Raw genomic sequence first — 25,132 nt, forward strand, 5'->3', positions numbered from 1 at the left:
AAGAGTTGTTTATTGATTAGTATTTTTTAAGAATTCTTCTAAAAATAATCAATTTGATATGATTAATCGATTTCGTAATTTAACTACATTTAAAATTAAATTAATATTCTTTATTTTAAATTTAGCTTTCAAAGAAGTTATATTAGTTACTTACTAAATTGCATATGTGTAAGTTTTCAATTGCCATTTTATAATATATTATTATTGATTCATGTTAAATATGATAATAAATTTAAAAAATTTACTGCGCTTAAGTTACTTAGTTAAGCTTAAGATACAAAAATCTAATATTTCGTAATAAACAAATTAAATTGAAAAAGGCTTACGTATTTTTACAATTTAATTAAATATGTTAGATAAATAATTTGATAATTATTACATGGTAAATTTTTTTATTACTGATGAACGAATATTAATATTAATCTAATAAATAGCTAGTAGTTGGAACAGTCTATTTTATTTATTGCAATAAAACAAAGTTAACAAAACTATACTTACTCTAATTTAAATGGCGTATTTAACAAAGACACCTCTATACAAAATTGAATTTATTTTCATTTTTTATATGAGCTTTAAGATTATTATATTTAGAACATAGAAAATATTTTTTGCATTACAATAGTCTCTTTTATCATCAGAAACAATTTTAAGAAAATTTATATTACTAAATAAGATTGTAAATAATTTGAAATAAAATCCAAATTATTCGTTTAGATTCACATAAATATTCGTAGAATGATAAATTTTAAGTTCCATTAAAATTAATTAATTAATAATAAAATTTAGATACAGATATTAAGATGATGCATTATCAATGTTAGGCATAAATTTTTAACCAAATTTTTATAAACAAGCATGGAGAAAGAGATAAAGTTTAAGTGAAATAAAAACAAAAAAGAGTTAATAATAAAAATGGGGTTTTTTCTTGAATAAATGAAGCGTGTAAAAAGACTTAGTAGATTTCTAGCTTGAAGAGAAAGTGAAAATTCATTTTCTGCAAAAATGATACAATTTTAGCTTGTGAAATGTCGAAATATTACGACGTAAATTGCATATTAAATGCAAATCTGGCAATTTCAAAAGATATTATTTATTTAAAAAGGAAAAAAATCAAAGATTAATAAATTAATTTATTTGCAATAAAATAATGTTGTCTAAAATCTAACAAATGGCTTTCTCATCATTAAGAAAACTCCCCAAAAACCAAAATCAAGCTTAATTATTAGGTGAATACGCCATCGAATTCTTAAAGAACGGTAACCCCAGCCAAAAGGTTCTTGAAAGAGTCAAGCTTTTCCACACTGACTCCGTTTTTACCGGTATTTCAGCTCTTGCCCTCAAGACTAATGCTCCTTCTATTTTGAAGGCTGAAGCTTTGGAAAACGCTAGCGGTGTTGGTAACAAGGTAATACTACTTAATTGAACTTGCTTCTATCAATATATAAAGTCATCAATTAGACTAATCAACAGTATAGCCAATACTAACTAAATAGTCTAAACTAATGACTTAAATACTAAATAAACAATCACATAAATTCTTATCTATATTTTCATAAAAATTAGCCAAAGAAGGGTGTCTCCAGATGTTTTGGTTCTGACTAAAACGTCCCTGTTGAAAAGGCTGTCTGTGCCAACTCTTCTGCTGTTAGAGAAGTAACTTATTTAAAAATATTGGCTGTTAATTAATTTGTTTAGCTTAACCCCTCATAATTAAACCTATCACCTTAGAAACTTCTAAGCAACAATATTTTAAGCCATAAACAATAATTTAAAATTCCTTTTATCTAATCTATTTCCTATAATAAATAGTGGGACTCCAATGGTACTGTCTTCGGTTACAACGAAACTCAAGCTGTAAGAACATTTTTTAAATTAGATTTTATCTATGCTGGAAATTTCATTTATATAAATTTTAACGATAAAATAAAGAAATTTATATATCTATTATGAATATATCAACACTGCTTTTATCTAAAACTTAATCTCTCTGATGAGTTTAAAGATATAAGTAAAGTTAAAAAAGATATAAAGCATAAGAAATTTCAGCTTAATTTTTTAAAAGAGCAAAAAAACAAACATTCAATAAATTATTTTTATTCTTCAAGAATCTTACTTATAAGTATTATTTTTAACTAATAGACCAACAGAGCTGGTGAATTCGGTCACAACGATTTCTACCCTGCTGTCTTAGCTGCTGCCCACTAAAATGCTGCCATTAACGGTAAAACCGTCCTCAAGGCTATGGTCTTACAAGATGAAATCAGAGGTAGATTATGTGAAGCTTTCTCTTTGAAGTCTTACAAGATTGATCACGTCGTTCACGGTGCTATCGCTACCATCTGCACCTATGGTGCTTTGATGGGTGCTACTCCCCTCTAAATGGAACACGCTATTGGTATGTTCTGTGCTCACTACATCCCCTTCAGAGCTATCAGAGCTGGTAAGCAATTATCTGATTCCAAGGGTGCCTCTGCTGCTATCTCTACTGAAGCTGCCCTTATGTGCATCAAGAGAGCTATGAACGGATTCATTGGTCCTAAGGATATTTTCAGAAACCCTGAAGCTATCTTCAGACTCAATGAACCCACCAATGGTGACTCTCCTTTCGATATCTTTGTTTCCGACGGTGGTGATGACTTCGCTGTTATGGTAAATAAAATTTTATTTCTTTATCTGTTTGTTAGTTAGTAATAAGAATTAGGATTAATAGATAAAATTTACAAAGAAATTTAGATGAAAGTACTAAAAATAGATAACAAAAAATCAATTAATATGAATTGATTATCAAAAAAAGCAATAAATGAATAAAATTATTTTATTAAATTAAGCAAACTAATTAAAATTTTTAAAATATAGGGTATGCACTTCAAGTTAGGTTTATATGAACATTAATCTGCTGGTGCCTTGGAAGGTCTCCAAAGATTGATCTTCGAAAACAAGTTCTTAAAGCACAACGAATTCGATAGCATTTCTAAGATTAAGATTATTGCTTACGAACCTGCCTTCGGTATCATTGGTGATCCCGCCAAGAGAAAGTGCTAGACCAGACAATCTGCTGATCACTCCATGGTCTACATTGTTTCTACCATGTTGAGAAAGGCCATCCAAGACAAGACTTTCGTTGACTCTTTGAGCTCTTACAAGTCTTTGGATGAAGTCTGGAAGAGACTTATTTTATTACCTGACGACTACTCTCAAAAGGCTATTTTCGATCCCGTCACCAAGAAGTTGATGGACTTAATGGAATTCGAACATGGTGGTAAGGAATACGATAGCAAATATCCTGAAGGTATCCCCACTACTATTCAAATCACCCTTAAGGATGGCAGAACTTTCGATTCTAAGCTTGTTATGTTCCCCTCTGGTCATGCTAAGAACACTGCTTGCGACCTTAGAGGTATTTTGGAAAACAAGTTCAAGCTCCTTGGTAAACTTGCTCTTGCTGAAAACGAAATCCAACCGTAAAATATTAATTTTTATCATAATTTGAATTATTAAAATATCATTTTAAATTAATAGCATGATTGAAAGATTAATGAACTTAGATAACTTATCTAATGCTGAACTCCAACTTCTTTACAACTGCAATATTAGATACAGCCAAAAGTCTGTTGATGATCCCGATTACTGATCAATTTGATATTTATAATGCAATATTAATATTAATCTTATTATTAATATCATATTATTACTTTGCTTATTTTTATGTTGAGTAACCTTAATTTAAGCATTGCAAAATATCAAATTATTTCTTCAAAAATATTCTTATTAGCCAGCGTTTAAATTTAAATAAAAATTTTTCTTCTTTTATTTAATGATATAAAAATATTTTTTTTATTTTTTAATATTTTTTTTAATCAATCAAATAATTAAAATTGTTAAAATATTAAAAATACTGTTAATTTTGTTTAATATTTTATAAATTAAAAAATAAATAATATCATTTTGAGCTTTTTTTTGTGAAATAGCCCAAAATAAAATTGATAATAAAATAAGAAAAATTTCTGAATAATTAAGAAAATACTTTCTCTTATGGTTAATTTCAAGTAATGATTTGTTACTTTTGCAAAATACATTAAAGAATTGGGAAAATTTTTGAAAATAAAAGACTAATTAATTAATTATTGGTGGTATCTTTTTTAGTTGATATTTGAATTAGTAAGTATTTTTATTTTAATTATTTTAATACATAAAGATATTTGAGAAGGAGGTTGGTTAATAAGTTTTTTGTTTTTATAAAATCTATAAATAATTTATTGAGACATTAAAATGAACAAAATAAATGTTACTGGATATCCATTAAAAATTTTAATACGTTAGACTATAATAGTTGATAAGCTTACTTACAAAAATAAAAATTGATCTGTTAAACGTAAAATATAATAAAGATTTTATAAAGGTAATATAATCAAAAAATAAATGAATGATGAAAATCTATTAATAAAATTTATTAATTATTTCAAATTTTCAGCTAAGTTATTTAAATTAGAATGAAAAAAAATTTCGCAGACGTTTGAAAGAATATTGAAAGTCTAAATATATTTTTTAATGGGAATAATTGAAGTCTCCAATAGAAAAAAATTTTAATTGAAAAATCTTACTTTTAACATAAAGAGAAAAATAGTGTATTGCGTATTAAAAGATAATTAGGAAAGTTAAAAAATAAATAGTTAATCTTCTTATTAGTTAGTATTTTTGAAAAAATAAACCAAATATCAAAAACCAGTAATACATTAAAATAGTAGCTAAAAGTATGCAGCGAATAGAATAAAAGCAATAACAAGACCCTTAGCAATAACAATAAAAATTAGAAATGATTAAAAAAGAACTTTAAAAGTATAGAGAGCTCAAGAAAAGTCCATCTTTAAGCTCTCATTTATCTGCTAAGTAGCTTTAAAAATGCTCTGATACTGAAAAACGTAAATAAATATTAAACTACATCAACAGTACTCAGTTGGAATAGGATAATATGAACATATCTTAAACAAATTGTCCTCAGACTTCTAGGAATTTTTAAGAGAACTAAAGCATGTTAAATTAAAAAAGAGAAGGCTAAAATGATTTTGTATAAAAAAATCCTTCTAACAAGTTTTTCTAATCAATTAAAAACAGGGAAAACTAGGAAAGGTTTAATTTAGATTTTATGTAAAAAGATAGCCGCCATATTTCAAATGAAAATCAGAAAAATTCTTCTTCTAATAACACCAAAAGTAATTCTATCAGCATAAATCCTAATAAGGAGATTTTCAGAGAAATAACTTTAGCAGATGTATAGAATTTTGAAATGGAAAACTAGCAAGTTTGTTTTAATTAAGATAACAATTATGGAGGAAGAGATACTAACAGACACAACAAATTGAATTTTTTAGTTAGCAACGAGCAATAGTAATTGAATCCAAAGTATCCTTAAGAATAAAGAAATATGATCAATAATTCTTAAAATGGTCGCGTAAATGATAATCTGCAAGATTTAGATGATGAAGATGTGTACTAACAAATTACATTTGAAGATTTAAGAGTAAAGCACTAAGGAATTTATAATTTTAAAGATTTAAACGGATAAAATAATATTTAAGAAAATAATTAAAAAAATAATAAAAATTTAAGTTTAAATAACTTAGAAGAAAATCACCATTAATCTTCCTGGGCTTCTACTCTTCCTTCGAACAGAAATGAATATGAAAAAAATTAGTAGTTAAATCAATAGAACTTAATTCATAAAAGTTAATTACACAACTTTATGACATCTTAAAATACTTTAGCAAGCTAAATGAGTTAAAAACTCCACAGTATTGGGAGCGGAAGACTCAACTAATCAAATTTATCTTCCGACTAGTAAATACCTACACTAAAAGACTGTGCTTCAACTTCTACTAACTCAAAGCCTTAGTGTTCTAGTAACTAAACTTTATCATCAAAAGGAGGATAATTCAATTCGAAAAGCTCTTAAGGATATCTTGAGTATGTAATGCCAAGAAATTTGAATATCCGCCCTGAATCATTAGAAGATATTTCAAAAATTAGCTTATTTTAAAGAAATCCTTTAGAAGAAAAAGAATCATAAAAAAGCATATAAAATATTATTGTAAATAATACCTAATAAAAAAAGAATATCTATCATAATCCATTATAAAAGACAAACTAGTTATAATTAAATAACTAACTCACAAAGTAAACTGCAAAAGTTTTATCCTTAAACACTTCTAAAATATCACCCCCTGTATCACCTAAAACTAAGGTTGGTTAAGATCTTGCTAATAAAACTATGTTTTAATCTGACACTAAAAAACTAAAAATGTCAGCTTCTCTTTCACCAAATTCTAAATCAAAATAACCTATAAAAACAACAAGTAACTTAAATAAAGAAAACAACTTAAAATAAAATTCTGAATAGCAAGGGTAAAAAGAAGATTTACAGTTTCAAGCTAAATACAGCAAGCTGAATTAAATAATTTAGTAAAAAGCTAGCACCACAAAATGTATATCGTCACACTAACAATAGCCATACTTTAAATCAATAAAAGGTAGACATGATAAGACTTCAGCTATACCTAAAGAATTAAGTAAAACAAATACATCAAATCTTAAAATAAATATCCCAACCTCTATACCACAGGAGAAGTCAAAGTAAACTTAAAGCACATTAAAAAGTACCCCTTAAAAATAATCATAAAATTAAGATAAATAATAACAAGTACCATAATTATCTCAAATCAAAGAAGAAGTTTAATTATAAGAAAAATAAAATTTCATTATTAAAAAATTAACTGAAGAGCAATTTCGTTGGAAAGAAATAGGATCCTAAATGGTTTTGGCATATGAAGAATTAAATTAAAATTTTAAATTGTTGGTTAAACAAAAAAAGCAGTAAGATAAAATGCTTTAATAGTTAGTTGAAAGCTTATCTTAATAAGAAAACTAATAAAATAAATAATTAAATTTATCTCTTGGAATAAATGAAAACGAATCGATTGCTAAGTTATCTCATAGAGATGGTGACAATAACAAATAATCAAAAAATAAGGATATTATTGATAACTAAGTATAAGAATTAATATCCTCAATATAAAGTAAATTATTCAGTAAATTTGATAACGAAGATAGTTAGCAAATTCAAAATTTATTAAATTAATTTAAATCAACTATAAAATAAAACTATGAGCTGAAGAAAAACTAAAAGGATATACAAAATATTGTGAACCTTTAAATAAAAGAATCTTCCTCTTTGGCTGACTAAATAATTCATCTAAGAACTCAGTTAGATAAAGCTTGCATTTCTATGATGAAAAATTAAAAAGAATCAAACTGCCAATTTTCATCAATGATGCAAATGCTTTATTCAAGCAAGGACAATTAAATTTTAAATTAAAATAACTCAACTATATTTTAATAGCAAGAAAGCTTCAATCCTAATTTAGCTTCCTCAATAATAAACTAATTAAATTTGCATGAAAATCATTTAGTTGGATCAGGAATAAGTCCCATTAATTCTATTTGTAGTTTCAATAATTAAAATTCAATAAATAAAAATATTTAATTATTGCCAAATTCATTTAACTCTTCCACTAATTTCAAGGACTAAAATTCAGAAAATATCTTCCATAATCAAGACTAATAGCTGTATTTAAATAAAGCACAGTCCTAAATTAGATTCAGCGATTACAAAGATACCTCATACTTCAAATAATAGGAAATGATTGAAGACCATAAATACTCTCCAATTTTAAGTTAGTTAAATGACTGTGGTTATCTCTAGAATGAATCCTTCTAAATTGCCAGTCCTATAAGAAACGATATAGTACCATTTTTCGGAGAAATGGAAAGCAAACACATACTTAATTCAGAAGAAAATGAAGAAATATAATTTTAAGCTGAGTGCAATTGAAAAAAACTAATTATTTGTAAATAAAAATATAAAAATTATGTACATAAATAGATAATATTTGACATTAATTAATTTATTAATTATATCTATTTTTTTTTAAATTATAACTATTCTATAAATCATTATTTTATAGTTCAAAAATAGGTTGACAATACATATGATGTTTCTTATATTAAATATATTTATTAAAATAAGCTCTTCTACTTTTTGCTTGATTTTTTTTCATTCTTTAATTAATCTAATTTTTTGACAAAAAATAAAAAGATTTAAATTAAAATATATTTTTTTTAGTCTTATTTTTAATATTTTATAAGCTATTTAGTTACAAATTATTTTTTCACAAAATAGATTTATTAAATTATATTCCAACTTTAAGTATATTTTGTTATCTTTTTTCCTTTATCTTTTGCTATTTATTGATAAATAAAGTCCAATTCCAATATTTTATCAATAAAACTGATTGATATAAAAATAGAACAAAATTATTAATTAGGTACTTCCTTTAAATCATTTCATAAAATCAAAAAATATTGCATTAGTTTTTAATAATTTATGCTACAAGCTTACATATAATTCATCTTTTATTTTATGACAAATACAATCAGATTTTTAAATATTATCGTGAAAAATGCTTAAATAGCTGGTAATAGTTATTTTTTTATAAATAGATTTATTAATTTAGATTACAATTTTAAATATAATTGGTGATAGTTTTTTATTCATCTTTTGTTTCTTATGAATTATAAAATTAAATTACTAAATATTATCCTAAAAAATTACTTAAAAATATATTTTAACAAAAAATACACTTGAAGAGTTTTAAATAATAATATATAGATTATTTCATTATAATTATTTCATAAATTCAGCAATTATTGCAACAATATCTTCCTAATTCTAGTATTCTTTGTATTCAAAAGTGGGGCACCCTGCAATAAGGCCAGAAGTTTTAAATTCTTTTTCCTTTTAAGAGAGACATAAGGTCTTGTAATTCTATCTCAAAGAAGCCCAACCCAATTCCATACCAACACCATGAGAGGGTGCAGTAACTTCTGCAACCATAACTTGAGATTCAGTAAACCAACTATAATCTCTTTCATATATCTATTTATCATTCATCTTATGCTCAAGCTTATTTGACATTTCAGGATAAGCAACGTGTGTTGTCAATACTTCACCATATTTACTCAACTCTTAAACTATAGTTTGATAGTTTTAATGATTTGCATTTACTCCTCTCATAGAGCCGCAAAAGTAAATAGTTAATTTTTTTTAAGACATAGTGTTTTTTAATTGAATATTTTAATTTATTTTGTTAATTTATCAAGTATATCTTTCTAGATTCAATTCACTCATTCTTTTAAAGCAAAACAAAAGTTAAGCTTAGATAAAGAAATCTTTATTTAGTATCTGCTTAGTAATATTTTTATTATTTAAATTAAAATGCTCCTGCTAGTTTAAAGAGATGGTAACGCTATTTCATATCTTTAAACTATTGATTCTCGTGATGAAATTTAATATAGTTACAGAACAAAACATATTTTATGATAATAAAAAAAAAATTATAATGAACTAATTATTGTTCAATAAAAAAATCATGGGAATTAAAAATAGAAAGATATCCTATGATATAGATTTTTCACATCTTTTTAGTGTTTTTTGAAATAATTTATTTATTGAAAATTTATTTAAAAATACCCTAAAACAAAAATTAATGATAAAAAAGTGTTAGGATATAATAAAATGAAATTTAAAAATACTAAGTTTAGAGTATAAATATTTGAATATTTAGAAATATATTATAGGTATTTTCTAATTTATGAAATATTAAAAATAAATTAGAGCTAATATCTCAAATATTTCTTAGAATTTCTTTAAATTTATGGTTAAGCTTTTGCTAATTTGAAACTAGTCCTCGAATTTATATTTAGAAATTAAAAATACTAATTTTTGCTAATTTAATTTTTTTTTACGTAGTATTAATTAAAAAGGTGATAGTCTTTAAAGTTAAAATTCTTACCTTCTTTTAATCTATATAATTTGCTAAAATCTTATGAAAACTATTTGAAGACGTATTTTTATGTATTAATTCCATTAAATATTAACTCTTCTTGGAGGGGGATCAACGCTCCATTAAATATTAAATGGTAAATATCTGTAACTCAAAAAGTTCTATTTAGCATAAGATTTAAATATTTTTTAAATAAATATCCTCCTTCGATAAGCGTAAAATAAAAAAATGATTTATAAGCTCAAATTAATTAGAATAAATGTGATTTTAAAATGAGTAAAATAATATTATTTTATAATACGAATAAATTTATAAAATGTTATGATAAAGGAGTAACTAATTTTAATACAATTAAATAAATAAATAAATATTTTAAATCTTTTATAAACTGTTTGATTATGAATTTTCTTGTATAAAATTCCATAATAACTAAATATTAAATAAAAAAGTCATTTTTAAACTCCAAGAAGTTAAGATAAATTGGATTTAGAATTATTGATGTATTATTATATAAAATAAAGTTATTTTATATAATGATAGTGAATAAGAATTAATTTTAATACTATTAACTAAAATAAATATTTTTATTTCATAATATTATAATTTGTTGAGTTTTTAATTTGAAAATATATATATTCATATAATTTGCAATATAAAATTAAAAAAATTGTATGAAATTCCTTTAAAAATTTAATAATAATTAGAAAAAGTACTTTTTAGATTCTAAGTAGAAAGGATATTTGATATTTAGAAATATGAATGTGTTAGTATGTTAAAAATCAATAAGATTATAAAATGAGAAAGTTAATAAGATTAGTTAAATTGAATCTAATCAACTTAAATAATTTTGTAAATTCAATCAAAATTACTAATTCTAAATTTATCATTTCATAAATATTTAGTGTTTATTTGAATAAAATTAATATCAATTTTTTTGCCATAGCCATATAAAATAAAATGTTAAAAAAGAGTAAAGAAATAATATTTAATTGAAAAAGATTAATAATAAAATTAGCTATTTAATAAAAAATATGAGACTCAAAGGTTATTAAAGAAAACAGAGATTAAATTAAGTTATAAATTTATTTTTAATTTAAAGCATTTAATGAATATTTTTTTTAAAAAAAAATGGTTAGTGACTTTTGAGATATTTATTTATTATTAAAGATTTAATTGATATTATTTATTATTTAATAGTTTAAAAATAATTTAATAATATGAATTATTTATTCTTTTAAGTAATAATTTTCAGAACTCTATTTATTTTATTTGATATTTATTTGTAGAAACTAATTTTAAAAAAAGATACTCAATTATTTAGTTAGGAGAATATATTTAAAATTAACATTTTTTAGTATATTTAGAATTTCTTTTTATTTCTTATTAAAGTGGAATATTATTTTGGTAAAATAAATATTTAATAGATAAATAATTATACAATTCTATTTCATAAAGTAAATTAAATTTTGTTCAGAATAAATTTATTGATGCAAAAATTAAAATAGAGGTTAATTATTTTTCTTGATGATTCTAAATACATATATGAATCTCTGCTACACCTTATCTCGTTGCAGAAAATAAATCAATCAGAAATATTAACAAAAAGTCGTTTTTCGCTTTGTACTTTTGTTAAGCTGATCAGACTTATTTAAGAAACAATATAATAAATAATACTGAATTAAATTAATTAGTGCTAATAAAAAAGAATAAATATATTATTTCAAGATAAATCAAGAAAGAAATGTCATCTGAATAAAAAGATTATTTATCTCTACTTTTTTAAATAGGAGTATTAAGTTTTACTTCATATGCAAGCTTTCATTTGATGAAAGTGTGCTCTAAAGAAGATTAAATACATTAAGAAGAAATGTAAAGAGTGAAAAATGCTTTTAATAAGATCAGAGAATATGAACCAGATGAGCTTATTGAAAAATTAAATAACCTTTACAAAAATGAAAAAAACCAGTAAAAATATATCGACTGTGGTAAATTTTTTGTGAAGGGCGTTATATCTTGCGATGCCCCTATCGTATCTTAATAGAATTAAAGCATCAAACTCGTTTATTAGGATTTAAGAAAATATGATTTACTTGCTACTTTATTAGAAAAGAGAGTATTGTAGCAATCTAAATAGTATAACTCTAGCAAAAAAAACTATGTCAGCGTATTTTAGCTTTAACCCTCAACTGGAATTTTAGTAAACAGAAATTCTAATTTGTGCTTTGTAGAAAATATTAGAAATTCTAAATTTGGAAAAGTAATTAACTTCATAAGTACTCAAGAAAATTCTTCTATGAATTCTATTAACTTTGCTTCATTAGGAATAGGTAGTGTTATTAAAGTAGGATTTGAAATAAATGAACACGGTATAAAGGTAGGCGATAAAATTACAGTTTATGGAAAAGTATTGTTTGATAAAATAAATAAACTAATAAAGTTTGAGAATCCTTAACATATTCTCTAAGACAAAGAAGAATATAGCTAATATATTGATGAAGTAAGTCTAGCTGGTATAGGAGTTTTTCTGTTTGGAGCTTTAACAATAGCTCAATTAATATTTTTAGGAAATTCAATCTTTGAATTGGTTAAGAGAAAAGACTCATAAAAAAAATGATCTTAAATTAAATTATTTTCAAAACCAAAATAAAAATAATTTTAAAAATGTTTTTTTTATAATTAAACTCAACATTTTATTTTTAAATAAATCAAAAGAATTTTGTTATTATAAATCAAACTTAATTTGAATTTAAATTCTTAAGATATTTTTAATAAATAATAATTAAATTAATCTTTATTATCGAAAATATTATTGTTTATTTGTGAATTTAATTTTCAATTAAAAAAATCATTCTTTAGTTATTGAAAATCTAATCTTACTCTTCTTTTAAATGTAAATAGTTAATTTTTTTTACTTAAATTGAATTTCTAATACATTTGATTAATATATTAATATTTTATTTGAATAAATTACATCTCTTTAAAATTAATAAGAGTAATTTTAAATAGAAATTTATGATTTCAATAATTATTTCAAACAATATTAATAGATATTTTTAATCAAAAACTTAGTTAATATTTATTTATTTAAATCATTATTATCGAAAATATTCTTGTTTATTTGTGAACTTAATTTTAATTAAAAAAATAATTTTTCCTTTTTAAAAATCTAATCTTACTCTCTACTTTTCAGAATAATTAGTTAAGTTTTTTACTAAAATTGAATTTCTAATACTAAAAATTAATACTTTTGATTAATATTTTAATATTTAATTTGAATAAATTACATATCTTTAAAATGAATAAGAGTGTTTTTAAATAGAAATTTATTATTTCAAACAATATTCATTAAAAGTTTTAATTAAAAATATTTGTGGTATCCAAAAGTTAATAGTATTAAACTTTTATTATTTAGAATGATTTAATTTTAAGGTCTTATTCATTTATTTTTATGATTTTGATTCTTCTTTTTCTTTGATAATAGATAGATATTTAAAAAATTTTCAATCATTTAAATATCAGTTATATAAAAGTAATATCTATCAAAATAAATGGAAAATTCTAATTAAGAAAACATTAGATTTTTTTTAAAAATTAAATAGTATTTAGAAAGGGCATAAAATTCTATCAAAAATTTTCAAAATTTGATAAAAAAATTAAAATATAGTGAATAAAATTAACTAAAAATCATAAACATTAAATTAAATATGTCTCTACACAGTTGGTGATATTTTAATTTCATGATTTTTCAATTAGACTGAATAAGTTTCAAATAGTAATAATATTCAATTGATTCTAATTAGACAGCATTCATTGATGAAAAATTATTGATTTCTACGAACTTCTTTTGGATATCCTAAAGTAAAATTAAATATTTTTATTCTTTATTTCTTTTTACATCCTAATAAATTGATAGAAAATAACTAATTTTTTGGACTCAATGTTATAAAGATTGTTTTTTTTTGTCATACAATTATTATTTTTTCTGATTTTATATTTTGAAATTTAATATTTTATTTAATATAAATATATTAATAAAAATATAAAATTAAATCACTATTCATGAAAAATTAAATCAAATTTTTACTTTAAATCAAGAAAAAAAAATAAAAATTTACTTTTTGTTAAACAAATTTGCTTTTTTGTTAGCTCTATGATTAATAAATTTTAAATTTAAATAAAAACATAGTAAATTGATTAGTATTTCATATGTTAATTTAATTAATTAGTACTACCAAAATTAAAGATGCATTTATTTAATTTTTTGAGTTTATTATAAAAAAAAGAAAAATCATTGCTTGAAGTTTAACTAATAAAAAAAAGGCTTCCTTTAAAGATAATACAAGCATATAAATTATAAATTGAAAAAAAATTATCATCATTATTATATTTAGGCATTATTATCTTTATCAAAATAAAAATAAGAAAGATATCAAGGAAGAAACTATAATTATTATAGGACTGCTCAAGCAATCAATCATGAAATCAGTTTATTTTTTAAGGATACTGTTACTAGGATAACATTTTTTAGCACAAGAAACTTAGTCACTTACAGAGTCTAAAGAAGTGCATTACTGTGAAGCACAGGTGTTAAATTCTAGCTAAGCTTATTTACAATCAGCATCGCTTGTACAAGCACTTTTAGGAGGATCCATTTTATCTTAACAATTTTTAATAATAGTAATAGTATCACTATCTTATTTTGCTTCAGCTAAGGATAAAATAACAAGACTAATTAGCAATGGAACAATTATTTTCATTTTAATATTTTTAGTTTTTGAAGTTTTTACTTTTATTTGATTATAATTATTTAAATCACTATGGTGATATTTAAAATCAAGTAATACCTATAAAAAATTAAATATATTTTTATCAAATGGAATTAAATAATTAGCTTTACTCTCATTAATTACTATAATTAGTTCATGTTTACTTACTTATGCGAATTACATAATCAAATTAGTCTATTTCAATTTAAGTAATTAATTTTGAACCATAGCATTTAAAATTTTATAAAAGATTATTTAATTAATTTACTCTAATTAAGAATAAAAATTTTGAACTAATCCAATCGATTTTTTGAAATTTAAAATTAAAGGAAATATAAAAGTTAAAAATTAAAAAATTATTAAACTAATATTTAGAGGATTATAAAAATAAATTTGCACTTACTGATATTTTTAATATATTTTTTTAATTCAAAAGCAATAATTTCATGAAAGAAAACTATTTTATTTGTAAAATTAATTTCAAAGTCTTTATTTTTGAAAGAAATCGTATATGGAGTATAATTTCTTCACTTATAAATTTTGTATTTTTTATTTTACTTAGATTACAGCTAAAGTGAAATAAAGAAAAAATATTAAAAGTTTGAGTATTAATAATTTTCTTAATTAAATTCGAATAAAATATAAACAAATTAAATTTGTACTGATTCCAGTCATATTGAAAAAGAAAGATATCTTAAATAAAAATATTTATGCAAAAGTTTCTCAAAATACTTTTGAAACTAAAATTTTAACCATTAATATATTTTATTTACCAGGTAATTTAATAATATTTATAAAGATTATTTTAATTAATTATATTTGACACAATCTGTTTATCAAAAAAATTTTATTTTTATTGTTCAGACCTAATAATTAGATTATTATAGATTTCATTAGTTTTGAAAATGGTATTTAGAATAATTATTTTTCTTCGAATTTAATTAATTTTCTATCGACTAAAGTAAAAATAGTAAATTAAAATAGGAGACTTAATTCAGAGATATTTTTTTTTAAATTTTAGATTGGTCGAATTTACTTTTCAATTTATTATTATAAAAAGTTAATACAAAAAAAAATAAGCTAAGTAACCTTAATTGGGTATCATAATTTTATTTTTTTAGAATACTTATTTGGTTTTTGAATTAAGGAATACATTTTTAATCAGATATTTTTAATCTTTAAAGATGATTTATATCTTTAGATATTTTAAGTAGTTCTTTTTATTTTTTATGGTTTTTAATAAAAAATTGTAAATTAAATACCTCGTAATTAAAAAATATAAAGTAAAAAATAAAATTTATTATTGAAAATATCTAAATTCGATTTAATTATGGTTAATATAAATCAAACTCCTTAACTTTAAAAATATTACTTCAAAAGAAGAAATTATATTATAAAAATAAACCATTTAATTTATAGTAATCAATCATCTTTTATGTTTAAATTTTGATTAAGGAATAAAATTTTAATAAACAATGATTTTTTATCCAATGAAAATTTTAATTTAAATATTTTATTGAACTTTCGACTTTAATATTTTAAGTAAGCTAAAAAAATTCATATTTAAGTTATTAAATTAATATAGATAAAAGTTTAGCTTTTAATAAACTAATTTTCTTATTTATATAAATAAAGATTTCTATTCAAGTAGATTGACTCTATAAAATTCTATTTGCTAATTCATATAGTGAATTCTTTTAATTTGACTAGGATTACAGACAAAAGAAATAATAAATTTGGAAAGATTTCAAAAATACGAAATTGATAAAGAATAGCAAATTTATTTATATTCTGATAAAATATAGAATGTTATATTCCAATTTTTTATATTTGCTTTTGCTTTTGAATAATCTTATTAATCAATATCTATTAAAGCTCAAACAATTTCATAACATTTATTTTTAACAAGAATTTTTTATTTCATAAATTTATTCATTAATGTTTTAGATATTTAAAATAGAATCAAAAATCGCCATTGATATTTTTTAAAATGTATTATTTAACATTAAATTAGATTAATCACTTAAAATACTTTAATTTAAAATAAAAATTATTTAAAAAAAGAATTCTTAATTAAGTTAATTCAAAAATAAACTTTATTATTTTAAAAAAATTGAGTTTATATAAATTTAATTGAAAGTTGATAACAAACTATAATATAAAATTATTTTGAAAATAAATATCTTAAAGCTATATTATAGTTTATAAATCTTTTCATAACTAAAAAATTAATAGAACTTTTTTTATTTTTTATATTATTTTATTAATTTCAACGAAAGCATCGATGGTTTAGTGGTAGAATAGAGCGTTGCCATCGCTTTGACCCGGGTTCGATTCCCGGTCGATGCATTTTTTTTAATAAATATTTATATTAATTAATTTAATTTAGCTTATATTTGTTTATATAATCAAAAATATTCTACTACTAGAAATTAAAAATGGAATTTATGATACTTAATTGAAGAATTTATATTATTTTATAGATAATAATAACTTAAATATTATAGAAATTCTATCTTATTTTAAAGAGAATAGATAGAAATTGTAAATTTTTATATATAAATCTATTTTAATATTTTAATTATTTCATTTTTTAATTTTAATTAAAGCTAATTATTTTGAAAATACTAGTTTTAAATGATTCACTGTTTAAAATCCCTAATTTATTTTACTATTAAAAATGTAAAGTTTCTAATCTATTTTTTCATACTAATTGAAATTTTAATTACAGAAGAAATTTAATATATCTCATAAATTTAAATAAGAATTTATTGCAAAAAATATTTGAAATATTTATTAATTGAATACATTTTAAAATAGTTTAAAAATTAAATTATATTTTTATTAACAATTAATTTTATAAATAAAATTTAAATATATTTTAGTACTTATTTAGTCTTATCTTATTCATTTTCATCGAAAAGAAAAATCAAGTTTTTAATCTGCAAAAACAAAATTCAGATTTGATTTAAATCATAGAAGATTAAATTTTATTTATTTTTATCATATTATAAACTATTTTAAATGAAAAATTGATTACAAAATTATTATTATTATTATATATTAAAAGAGTTATCAAGCATTATTATAGTTTATTTTAATGAATTTACTTAAAGTTACTTTTAAAATTTCTAAAAGAGATTTTTAAAAATTATATAAATGAAAACTTACTTACAAAAATATTAAATAAAGCATACAGTAAAATTAATTTATAATTAATAAATTCATTGATTTCAAGTAGAAAATGTATGCTAATATAATTTCTTTTGATTATTTTCTCAATCAAAATAAAATATTTAAGGTAAGTAATGAAATTGCAAAAATAATTACAGAGCTATTAAGACAGTTCATAAAATCATCATATTTTTTTTAATCAGCAGGATCAGTGGGATAAGGATTACATTTTTTAAGGCAACTAACAAAATCAGACAGATTATTTTAGGTAGGGCATTAAGCTTAATAGCACTTACGTGATGCTTCTGCTTAATCACTACAAGCTTTTGTTGAGCATTCAGTTTAAGGTCCTTATTAGGCTTAGCAAGATTAAACTTTAGCAAAATCTTTGTCAGTTAATTCTGCTGAAACTAAAGATAGAATAGCAAATATAAGGAAAATAGATGTTAAAATTTTCATTTTTATTTTTTGAGATTTGTTTATTATTTTGTATTTATTGATTTATATTTATAAATGTATGTATTATTTTTTGCTCAAATATTTAAAGTCAAAATAAAATAAAATTTAATAAAGTAAGCACAATTTTGGTAGCATCTAATATATATTTTTTTATTAAATTTAATGGATAAAGTTTTAATTCGACAAATAGGTTTACACCTTTTATAATATCTAAATTACACTTTAATTTTATAATTAATTAAAATATGATAAAAATTTGAGTAAAAGAGTTTTATATCAGGTATTTCTATTAATTTACTATGAATTTGAATCATATTTAATCAATATTTGAATTTCTTACTCGAATCTTAAAATTAGATTGGAAGATCAAATAAAATATTTCAAAATTTATCAATGCTTGAATAAAAATACTCCAAAAATAAGTTAAGCTCATTAACAAATATTAAAATCAATCAAAATATTCGAAATTATTCTTATAAATATACCAAGTATTAAAGATTTAGTAATGAAATATAATAGATTTTATACTTATTTTATGGCGTTTGGGTAGGTGATAAGTATTTTGAATAGAAAATATAAACAATTTTGATCATTCAATTTTAGTTTTTTAAAAAATTAAATATTTTTTAAAAACTAGCAAAAAGTAATCCCATTTAAATATGATTTGATATTAGTTTTTTCCATTTGAGGCTCTCAAAAATTAAAGTTTCTCAAAATTAAATTCGAAAAAAATAAATTGAATGGTTCTTTAGAAATTTTAGTTTACATGTAAATTTTCTTATTAGGATTGATTAATTTGATAAAAATCTATTTTGTTTAATTAATTAAATTCTTCTTATTGAAAGTAATGGTCTAGAAAATAAATTAACAAAAAATTAAAACTATGTCAGAATTACATGGCAATCAATTTTTATGGCTATATTTAATTATTTTTTTTATTTAGATTGATTTTAATTAAGAAAGTCCATTTTACATTTATATCATGTTTTAAATTGAATTTCTTTCATACATTATAAAAATATATTGCTACATTTTTATGACTTATTTTTTAGAGTTTATTTCTAAAGAAGATATCATTAAGTTATTGACTTTACAAGAAAAATAATGATATTTCAATTTTTTAAGTATTTCAGAATATTTTTCAAATTTACTTTTTTCTCAAAATTTGTAAAAGATAAAATTAATTAATTGAAATATATTAAGTTAAGCCCAAAAACCTCAAATATATTTAGGTCCTACTTTTTTCTTGGTTTTTAATCAAATTAAGAAGTTTTAAGCCAAACTCACATACTTGTAAATTTCAATCAACTTTTTCCATAATATTTTTAGATTAAAGGTTAAATAGTATTTTTGATTTCTATGTTAAATAAAATATTTTCTTTGCTAAAAATAAATTTTAAATTAACATAATATAATAGAATTATTCTATTGTTTTTTTATATAATATGTTATATTTTTATTTTATATTTGATGAATATGTACTTTAATACTAAGAGAGTTTTGCTAACTAATTATTATCTATTTAATGATATTTTTTAATTAATTATGAGTATTTATTTTTCTCGAATTTAAAAGTTATGATTGTCTCCAAAAAATAGCATCATAAACTTCGTAAGACTGATAGATAAATTAATTAACAATTTCTTATTTTGTTCATTTAGAGTTTTCTAATTAGACTTTTGAAAACTTGAAAAATAAAAATCCCTGCATTATTATGAAAATATCTTAGATATTAGAGCTATATATCTATCTAAGTGCATATTTTGTGCTTCAACTGTATTCTTGGTTACAATATTAATAAAAAATATATTATTGATACGAATAAATAATATATTTTTATGCTTACACACTTTAAGGTTTACTTATTTATAGCTATTATGTTAAAATGAATGAGCAATTCAAATAATTTTTTTAAAATAGAAATAAATAAAAAAAAAAATCAAGAAATAATGATTTTTATTTTGTTTATTTCATTAAATTATCACAAGTTAAATAAAAATATTATCCATCATTTATTAAAATTACCTAAACAAATTTAAAAAAACTAATATAATTTATCGACACCATTATTAATGCTTTATTTATTATTAATTTTTTTTACTAAATTAAATAGTTTATTAAAAAATAATTAAAATAACTAACAACAGAATTAAACTATATTTCAAATAAATGAGTAAGTTAATTAATGGTTTTATTACTTCAATAGATATTTATTCAATTGGAGTGAATCTTAACTATAAATAATCAGAGAAGTAAAAGAGCTTTTTTGGGGGGTTCATATCTATTTTAACTTTTGGGATTATAGGTCTTGTCTTATGGGAATATGGTAAAGAACTTTACATTAAGAAAAACCCTATTGTAATCTAGAGCTAAAGATAAATTATTCAAGCTTAAAGAGTTTAAGTTGATAAAAATAATATCATAATGATGGTTGGAATTTAAGATTAGTTTTCTAAATCTTTTGTTGATCCTTCATACTTTACAGTAAAGGCAGTTATTTAATAATTAGTTTAAACTACTGACCCTAATACAGGGCAAGTTAATAAGTCATTAAAGTAATATGATAGAGAGATATCTGCATGTAATCTAGATGATGTAGGCATAGAAGATCTCAAACCTTACTTCTCATCTTTTAAGTATAGTGATTACTTCTGTCTAAAAAGTAGAAATCAAGACGAATAAAATTATATTGAAGGTGATTTTGATGAGTAATCATTTTCTTAAATTTATATTTACATCTAAAAATGTACTAATTCTACTGATTAAGGCAGCGTAATATGTAAGAGCCCAGATTAAATCAATAATGTTATGGGAAATACCAAAATTTCTTTATACCTTTCAGATTAGCTCATAGTTCCAACTTCCTTTGAGTAGCCTTTTCAAAATAAAGGAATTAACCTTTTTTCTACTATTTCTACTTACTTTTAGAAAGAAATTTAACTCTACTACACTAACAGTTATATTGATACAGATTAAGGAATTTTTTACCCGGATATTTATTAAATAAGAGGGTTTTCTTTTGTAACATAAAGTGAAGTTATATACCATGACTAATCAAATACTATTTGCAGAGTTTTATTAAGGCTAAGAAAATAGAAAGAAGATTATATGTAAAGAAGATATGAAAAAGTACTTGATGTTACTGCTTAAGTTGGTGGTTTACTAAAAATAATTACTATGATTGGTGCTATTTTGTTAGGTCCATTTTAAAGGTTATATTATAATAAAAATTTAGTTAATTAACTTTTTTCTTTTTAATTAAATGAAATTACAAATGAAAATAAAAATGAATAACCATAATTAATTTCAGAAGAGTAAAATAGTGATAAATAACAAAAGCAAAGTTAATAAGTTTAGGAAACAAATGAAATCATAAAATAAGTGCCTGATATCTAAAGAGATTAATCTATTAATGCCAATCAACTAGTATTCAGTTAATCAAATAAAAAATCTAAAATTAAAAATGCAATGAAAATTTTTGATACATCCTAATAAACTATCTAATATAAATTTTTTGATTATTTGAAGCATTTCTTTTGTTCTAAAAGAAAGGCTTTGAAGAGTAAGAAGATTTTACTTGATTATAGCATCAAGAAGCTAAATTAAAACTTAGATATTTTGCACATTTTAAATAAAATGATAGAAATTGACAAACTAAAGTATTTGATTTTTGATGAAGATTAAATGAAGCTTTTTGAATTTATCCCTAAACCCAAAATTGGTCTCAATGATATTGAAATAGATGGTTAAAAGGAATTTACTAGCTCATAAAATACTAATATTATATCTAAAAATAAATAAAGAAATAGCCATAATTATTATTTTTAGGCAGATAAAACTTCAGAAGAAAAGGCAAAAGATGCTTAACTAAGCTTCCTAAAGATTTATTAGAAAAAGAATAAATCTAAAATAGATGAAAAATTAATAAACACAATTGATCCTAATATGATTAAAAGTATAAATTCAAATAATAATTTAGTATCCAAATTATTAACACCTGTTTCTTTAAACTCTTCTATGGATATATCTGTTCCACATTATAATAGCTATAATAATTGTTAGATTTACTCAAATTAAACATAAAATCACTAATCTAAAAAGTAAACTCATTTCAGGTTAAACTAATTATATTAAAACACACCTGATAATGTACTTAGTTAATAGCGTTCCTAAGATGTTGCAACAATTGAATAATAATAATAATAACATAATGATGAAAATTCTGTAATTGATTCTTGCTTTATAACCGATTATGAAGCAACTGGCATAAATTTAGTAAAAAATAATACAAATTTCTTTGACTAAAGTCCAATAATTACATAAAATAGAGAGAAAAATAATAATAGTTAGGTGAGTAAATTAGAAGAAATTCAATAATCAAAATTACTTGGAGATTTTAATTGATAAGAATTTCATTTAAAAATGTATTTTTTTTGAATGTAATTAAATTAATTGCTTATTAATTGATGGTAATTTTGTTTTCTAATTTTATGTAAACAATTACTTATTAAATACATTTTCTTTACAATTTTTTAAGATTTGAATTAATCTAAGAATTTGAATTTATAAAACGATTGATATTTATATAAATGTGTACAATATTATTAAATTAAGGTTTTTTATTTTTTACAAAATATTTTATTAGTTAGTTTGCTTGCTTGTTTGTTTGTTTGTTTCTTTTAAAATATATTGATTAAATTAATAACTTGGGTATTAATTTGTTGATGAATTTGATATTTATTAACTTGTTTATTATTTTTATATTTTTATTTGTATAGAATATAATTTTTTATTTTAAAATTCCATAAAAATGAATACGCAAATATTATAGTAAATAGGTACTTCCCCTAAACTCACAGAATTTAAAAATTAGCAGTATAAATAATATATTCCTGCTGTCAGAAAGCAAAGCGATCAAATTTATGCCTCTGTTACTTCTCCTTCATTTGTTCCTTAATTGGTAAAAAAAGGCTCAAGCTCTTAAAGAGATGTAATTAACCCAAAAGAAGAAACTAATTACTCAAAAAATAAGTTTGTTTTAAATAGCCAGATAAATTAAAATGCCTCCCATAGTCACTCTAATAGTAAAGAAGACAAATAAATTCAAAGCGAACCATAGTCATTAAATTATGAAATTCTATCATCTCAATTTAGAAAAAATTAAGTGAGATAGTTTACTTTGGGAAATGAATTTGAGCAAACTGCTAATTTTATATAGATTTCAAATAGATAATCAATTAATAACACTACTGGCTCTTAAGAATAATATTTAGGAAGTACTGTCAATATAAACAACACTAGCCTTTCTTAAAATAACTCTTAGATACCTAGAGGAAGCCTGCAAAGTATAGCTAATGGAAATGTAGAAGGAGAATAAATGAAACAAATTATAATAAATTTATAATAAAGAATAACAAAATTAGAAGCCAGAGTAGAAAGCAACGAAGAAAAAATAGATTTAAATGAAAGATTGTTTAGATTAAAAGATCAGCAAACTGAAAGCTAGTAACTTTCGATCATTAGTAGTAATATAAAAAACGATGTAGAAAATTATGTTTAAAGTGTAATCTTATAATAGTAGCAAGAATGTGATAGGACTGTAGAATAGATGAAAAAAATAGAACTTCTTGAAAAAAAACTAAAAAGTAGTGATGAAAATTTATTAAAATTTACAAATGATATCGAGCAATAGTTAAAAGAATCTATTTAGCCATTCAATACCTAAATTGAAAGAGCTATGAAATTAATAAATGCAAATGCTTCTTAAATAGAAAAGAATTTTTAGAAATACGATGACTTTAATTCTAAAATTACAGACTTAAATGATAAAATTAAACTATTACAACAAAATATAACTTTGAATAAAGATGAAGTATTTGATAGCTTAAACTAATATGAAAAATCTCTTTAACAAATTACAAAGGTATAAAATAATATAACTGAAGATTTAAAGTAAAATATTCAACCTGCGATCAAAGGACTTGAAGATGATTTTTTAAGGATCCTTTAAAACTATAAAGAAATGTCAGACTTTGTGACAAAAACTAAATTTCTGGATGAAGAAATGATTCTCTTAAAACATAAAGTTAAAATTATAGCTCAAAAAGTGAATGTAAATGAAAATTGGCAAGTTAACACTTAATCTTTATTATCTCTTAATAATTTTAAAAACAAATGAAACTAAATTATGAAAAATTAATTTTAAAAAACATGTAAAATATATTTCGATGGTGAGCAATAAATACATTATTTATCATAATTATCCAAACAAAATATTTTAATCTTCAAAAAAATTATTATCGTAAGCCACTATTTTTATATTTATAAACAAATAAAATTATCTAAATGTTTCTTAATACTCAATCAATCAATCTTAATTATTTTTGATTTCAAACATTTTCATTTGAGTATTGTTTGTTAAATTTCAGCATATAACATAAATCAAAAATTATTATAGAATATTTTATTTTATTATAATAGTGTTAATAAGTTAATTATGGTGTAAAAATCATTTTTACATACTAGCTAAATTCATAGAAGCATAAGTAAATTTCTTATTATATTCTGAAGTATTCTAGGGGTTGGGGTTGGGGTTGGGGTTGGGGTTGGGGTTGGGGTTGGGGTTGGGGTTGGGGTTGGGGTTGGGGTTGGGGTTGGGGTTGGGGTTGGGGTTGGGGTTGGGGTTGGGGTTGGGGTTGGGGTTGGGGTTGGGGTTGGGGTTGGGGTTGGGGTTGGGGTTGGGGTTGGGGTTGGGGTTGGGGTTGGGGTTGGGGTTGGGGTTGGGGTTGGGGTTGGGGTTGGGGTTGGGGTTGGGGTTGGGGTTGGGGTTGGGGTTGG

At 21.8% G+C, this 25,132-nt stretch overlaps 8 protein-coding genes across 8 annotated transcripts; 5 read left to right on the forward strand and 3 right to left on the reverse strand. All coding sequences in view use genetic code 6, as the record gives it.

Annotated features, from left to right (window-relative positions):
* Nucleotides 1–1,147: 1,147 nt before the first annotated feature.
* Nucleotides 1,148–3,631, forward strand: TTHERM_00864870 (MmgE/PrpD family protein; the record flags this gene model as incomplete). The annotated part of the gene is made up of 6 exons (XM_001026727.3): nt 1,148–1,405; nt 1,564–1,653; nt 1,810–1,854; nt 2,140–2,649; nt 2,857–3,461; nt 3,520–3,631. 6 exons carry the CDS (start codon nt 1,148–1,150, stop codon nt 3,629–3,631), a joined length of 1,620 nt encoding a protein of 539 aa, XP_001026727.2.
* A 1,122-nt stretch (nt 3,632–4,753) lies between these two features.
* Nucleotides 4,754–7,885, forward strand: TTHERM_00864860 (hypothetical protein; the record flags this gene model as incomplete). Its single annotated transcript, XM_001026726.1, has 1 exon — nt 4,754–7,885. The coding sequence occupies one exon, from the start codon at nt 4,754–4,756 to the stop codon at nt 7,883–7,885; it is 3,132 nt and encodes a 1,043-aa protein (XP_001026726.1).
* Nucleotides 7,886–8,728: 843 nt separating this feature from the next.
* On the reverse strand, nt 8,729–9,166 carry TTHERM_00864850 (2'-deoxynucleoside 5'-phosphate N-hydrolase; the record flags this gene model as incomplete). The annotated part of the gene is made up of 1 exon (XM_001026725.1): nt 8,729–9,166. One exon carries the CDS (start codon nt 9,164–9,166, stop codon nt 8,729–8,731), a length of 438 nt encoding a protein of 145 aa, XP_001026725.1.
* A 2,471-nt stretch (nt 9,167–11,637) lies between these two features.
* TTHERM_000863829 (transmembrane protein, putative) lies at nt 11,638–12,510 on the forward strand (the record flags this gene model as incomplete). The annotated part of the gene is made up of 1 exon (XM_012800747.1): nt 11,638–12,510. One exon carries the CDS (start codon nt 11,638–11,640, stop codon nt 12,508–12,510), a length of 873 nt encoding a protein of 290 aa, XP_012656201.1.
* A 1,792-nt stretch (nt 12,511–14,302) lies between these two features.
* Nucleotides 14,303–14,653, reverse strand: TTHERM_00863830 (transmembrane protein, putative; the record flags this gene model as incomplete). Its single annotated transcript, XM_001026722.3, has 1 exon — nt 14,303–14,653. One exon carries the CDS (start codon nt 14,651–14,653, stop codon nt 14,303–14,305), a length of 351 nt encoding a protein of 116 aa, XP_001026722.1.
* Nucleotides 14,654–17,944: 3,291 nt separating this feature from the next.
* On the reverse strand, nt 17,945–18,295 carry TTHERM_00863810 (transmembrane protein, putative; the record flags this gene model as incomplete). Its single annotated transcript, XM_001026721.1, has 1 exon — nt 17,945–18,295. The coding sequence occupies one exon, from the start codon at nt 18,293–18,295 to the stop codon at nt 17,945–17,947; it is 351 nt and encodes a 116-aa protein (XP_001026721.1).
* Nucleotides 18,296–20,464: 2,169 nt separating this feature from the next.
* Nucleotides 20,465–22,699, forward strand: TTHERM_00863800 (transmembrane protein, putative; the record flags this gene model as incomplete). Its single annotated transcript, XM_001026720.1, has 1 exon — nt 20,465–22,699. One exon carries the CDS (start codon nt 20,465–20,467, stop codon nt 22,697–22,699), a length of 2,235 nt encoding a protein of 744 aa, XP_001026720.1.
* Nucleotides 22,700–23,105: 406 nt separating this feature from the next.
* TTHERM_00863790 (hypothetical protein) lies at nt 23,106–24,473 on the forward strand (the record flags this gene model as incomplete). The annotated part of the gene is made up of 1 exon (XM_001026719.2): nt 23,106–24,473. The coding sequence occupies one exon, from the start codon at nt 23,106–23,108 to the stop codon at nt 24,471–24,473; it is 1,368 nt and encodes a 455-aa protein (XP_001026719.2).
* Between the last annotated feature and the right edge of the window lie 659 nt (nt 24,474–25,132).

This window comes from Tetrahymena thermophila (assembly GCF_000189635.1).
Source record: "Tetrahymena thermophila SB210 genomic scaffold scf_8253984, whole genome shotgun sequence".
In the NCBI taxonomy this organism is placed as follows: Eukaryota; Ciliophora; class Oligohymenophorea; order Hymenostomatida; family Tetrahymenidae; genus Tetrahymena; species Tetrahymena thermophila.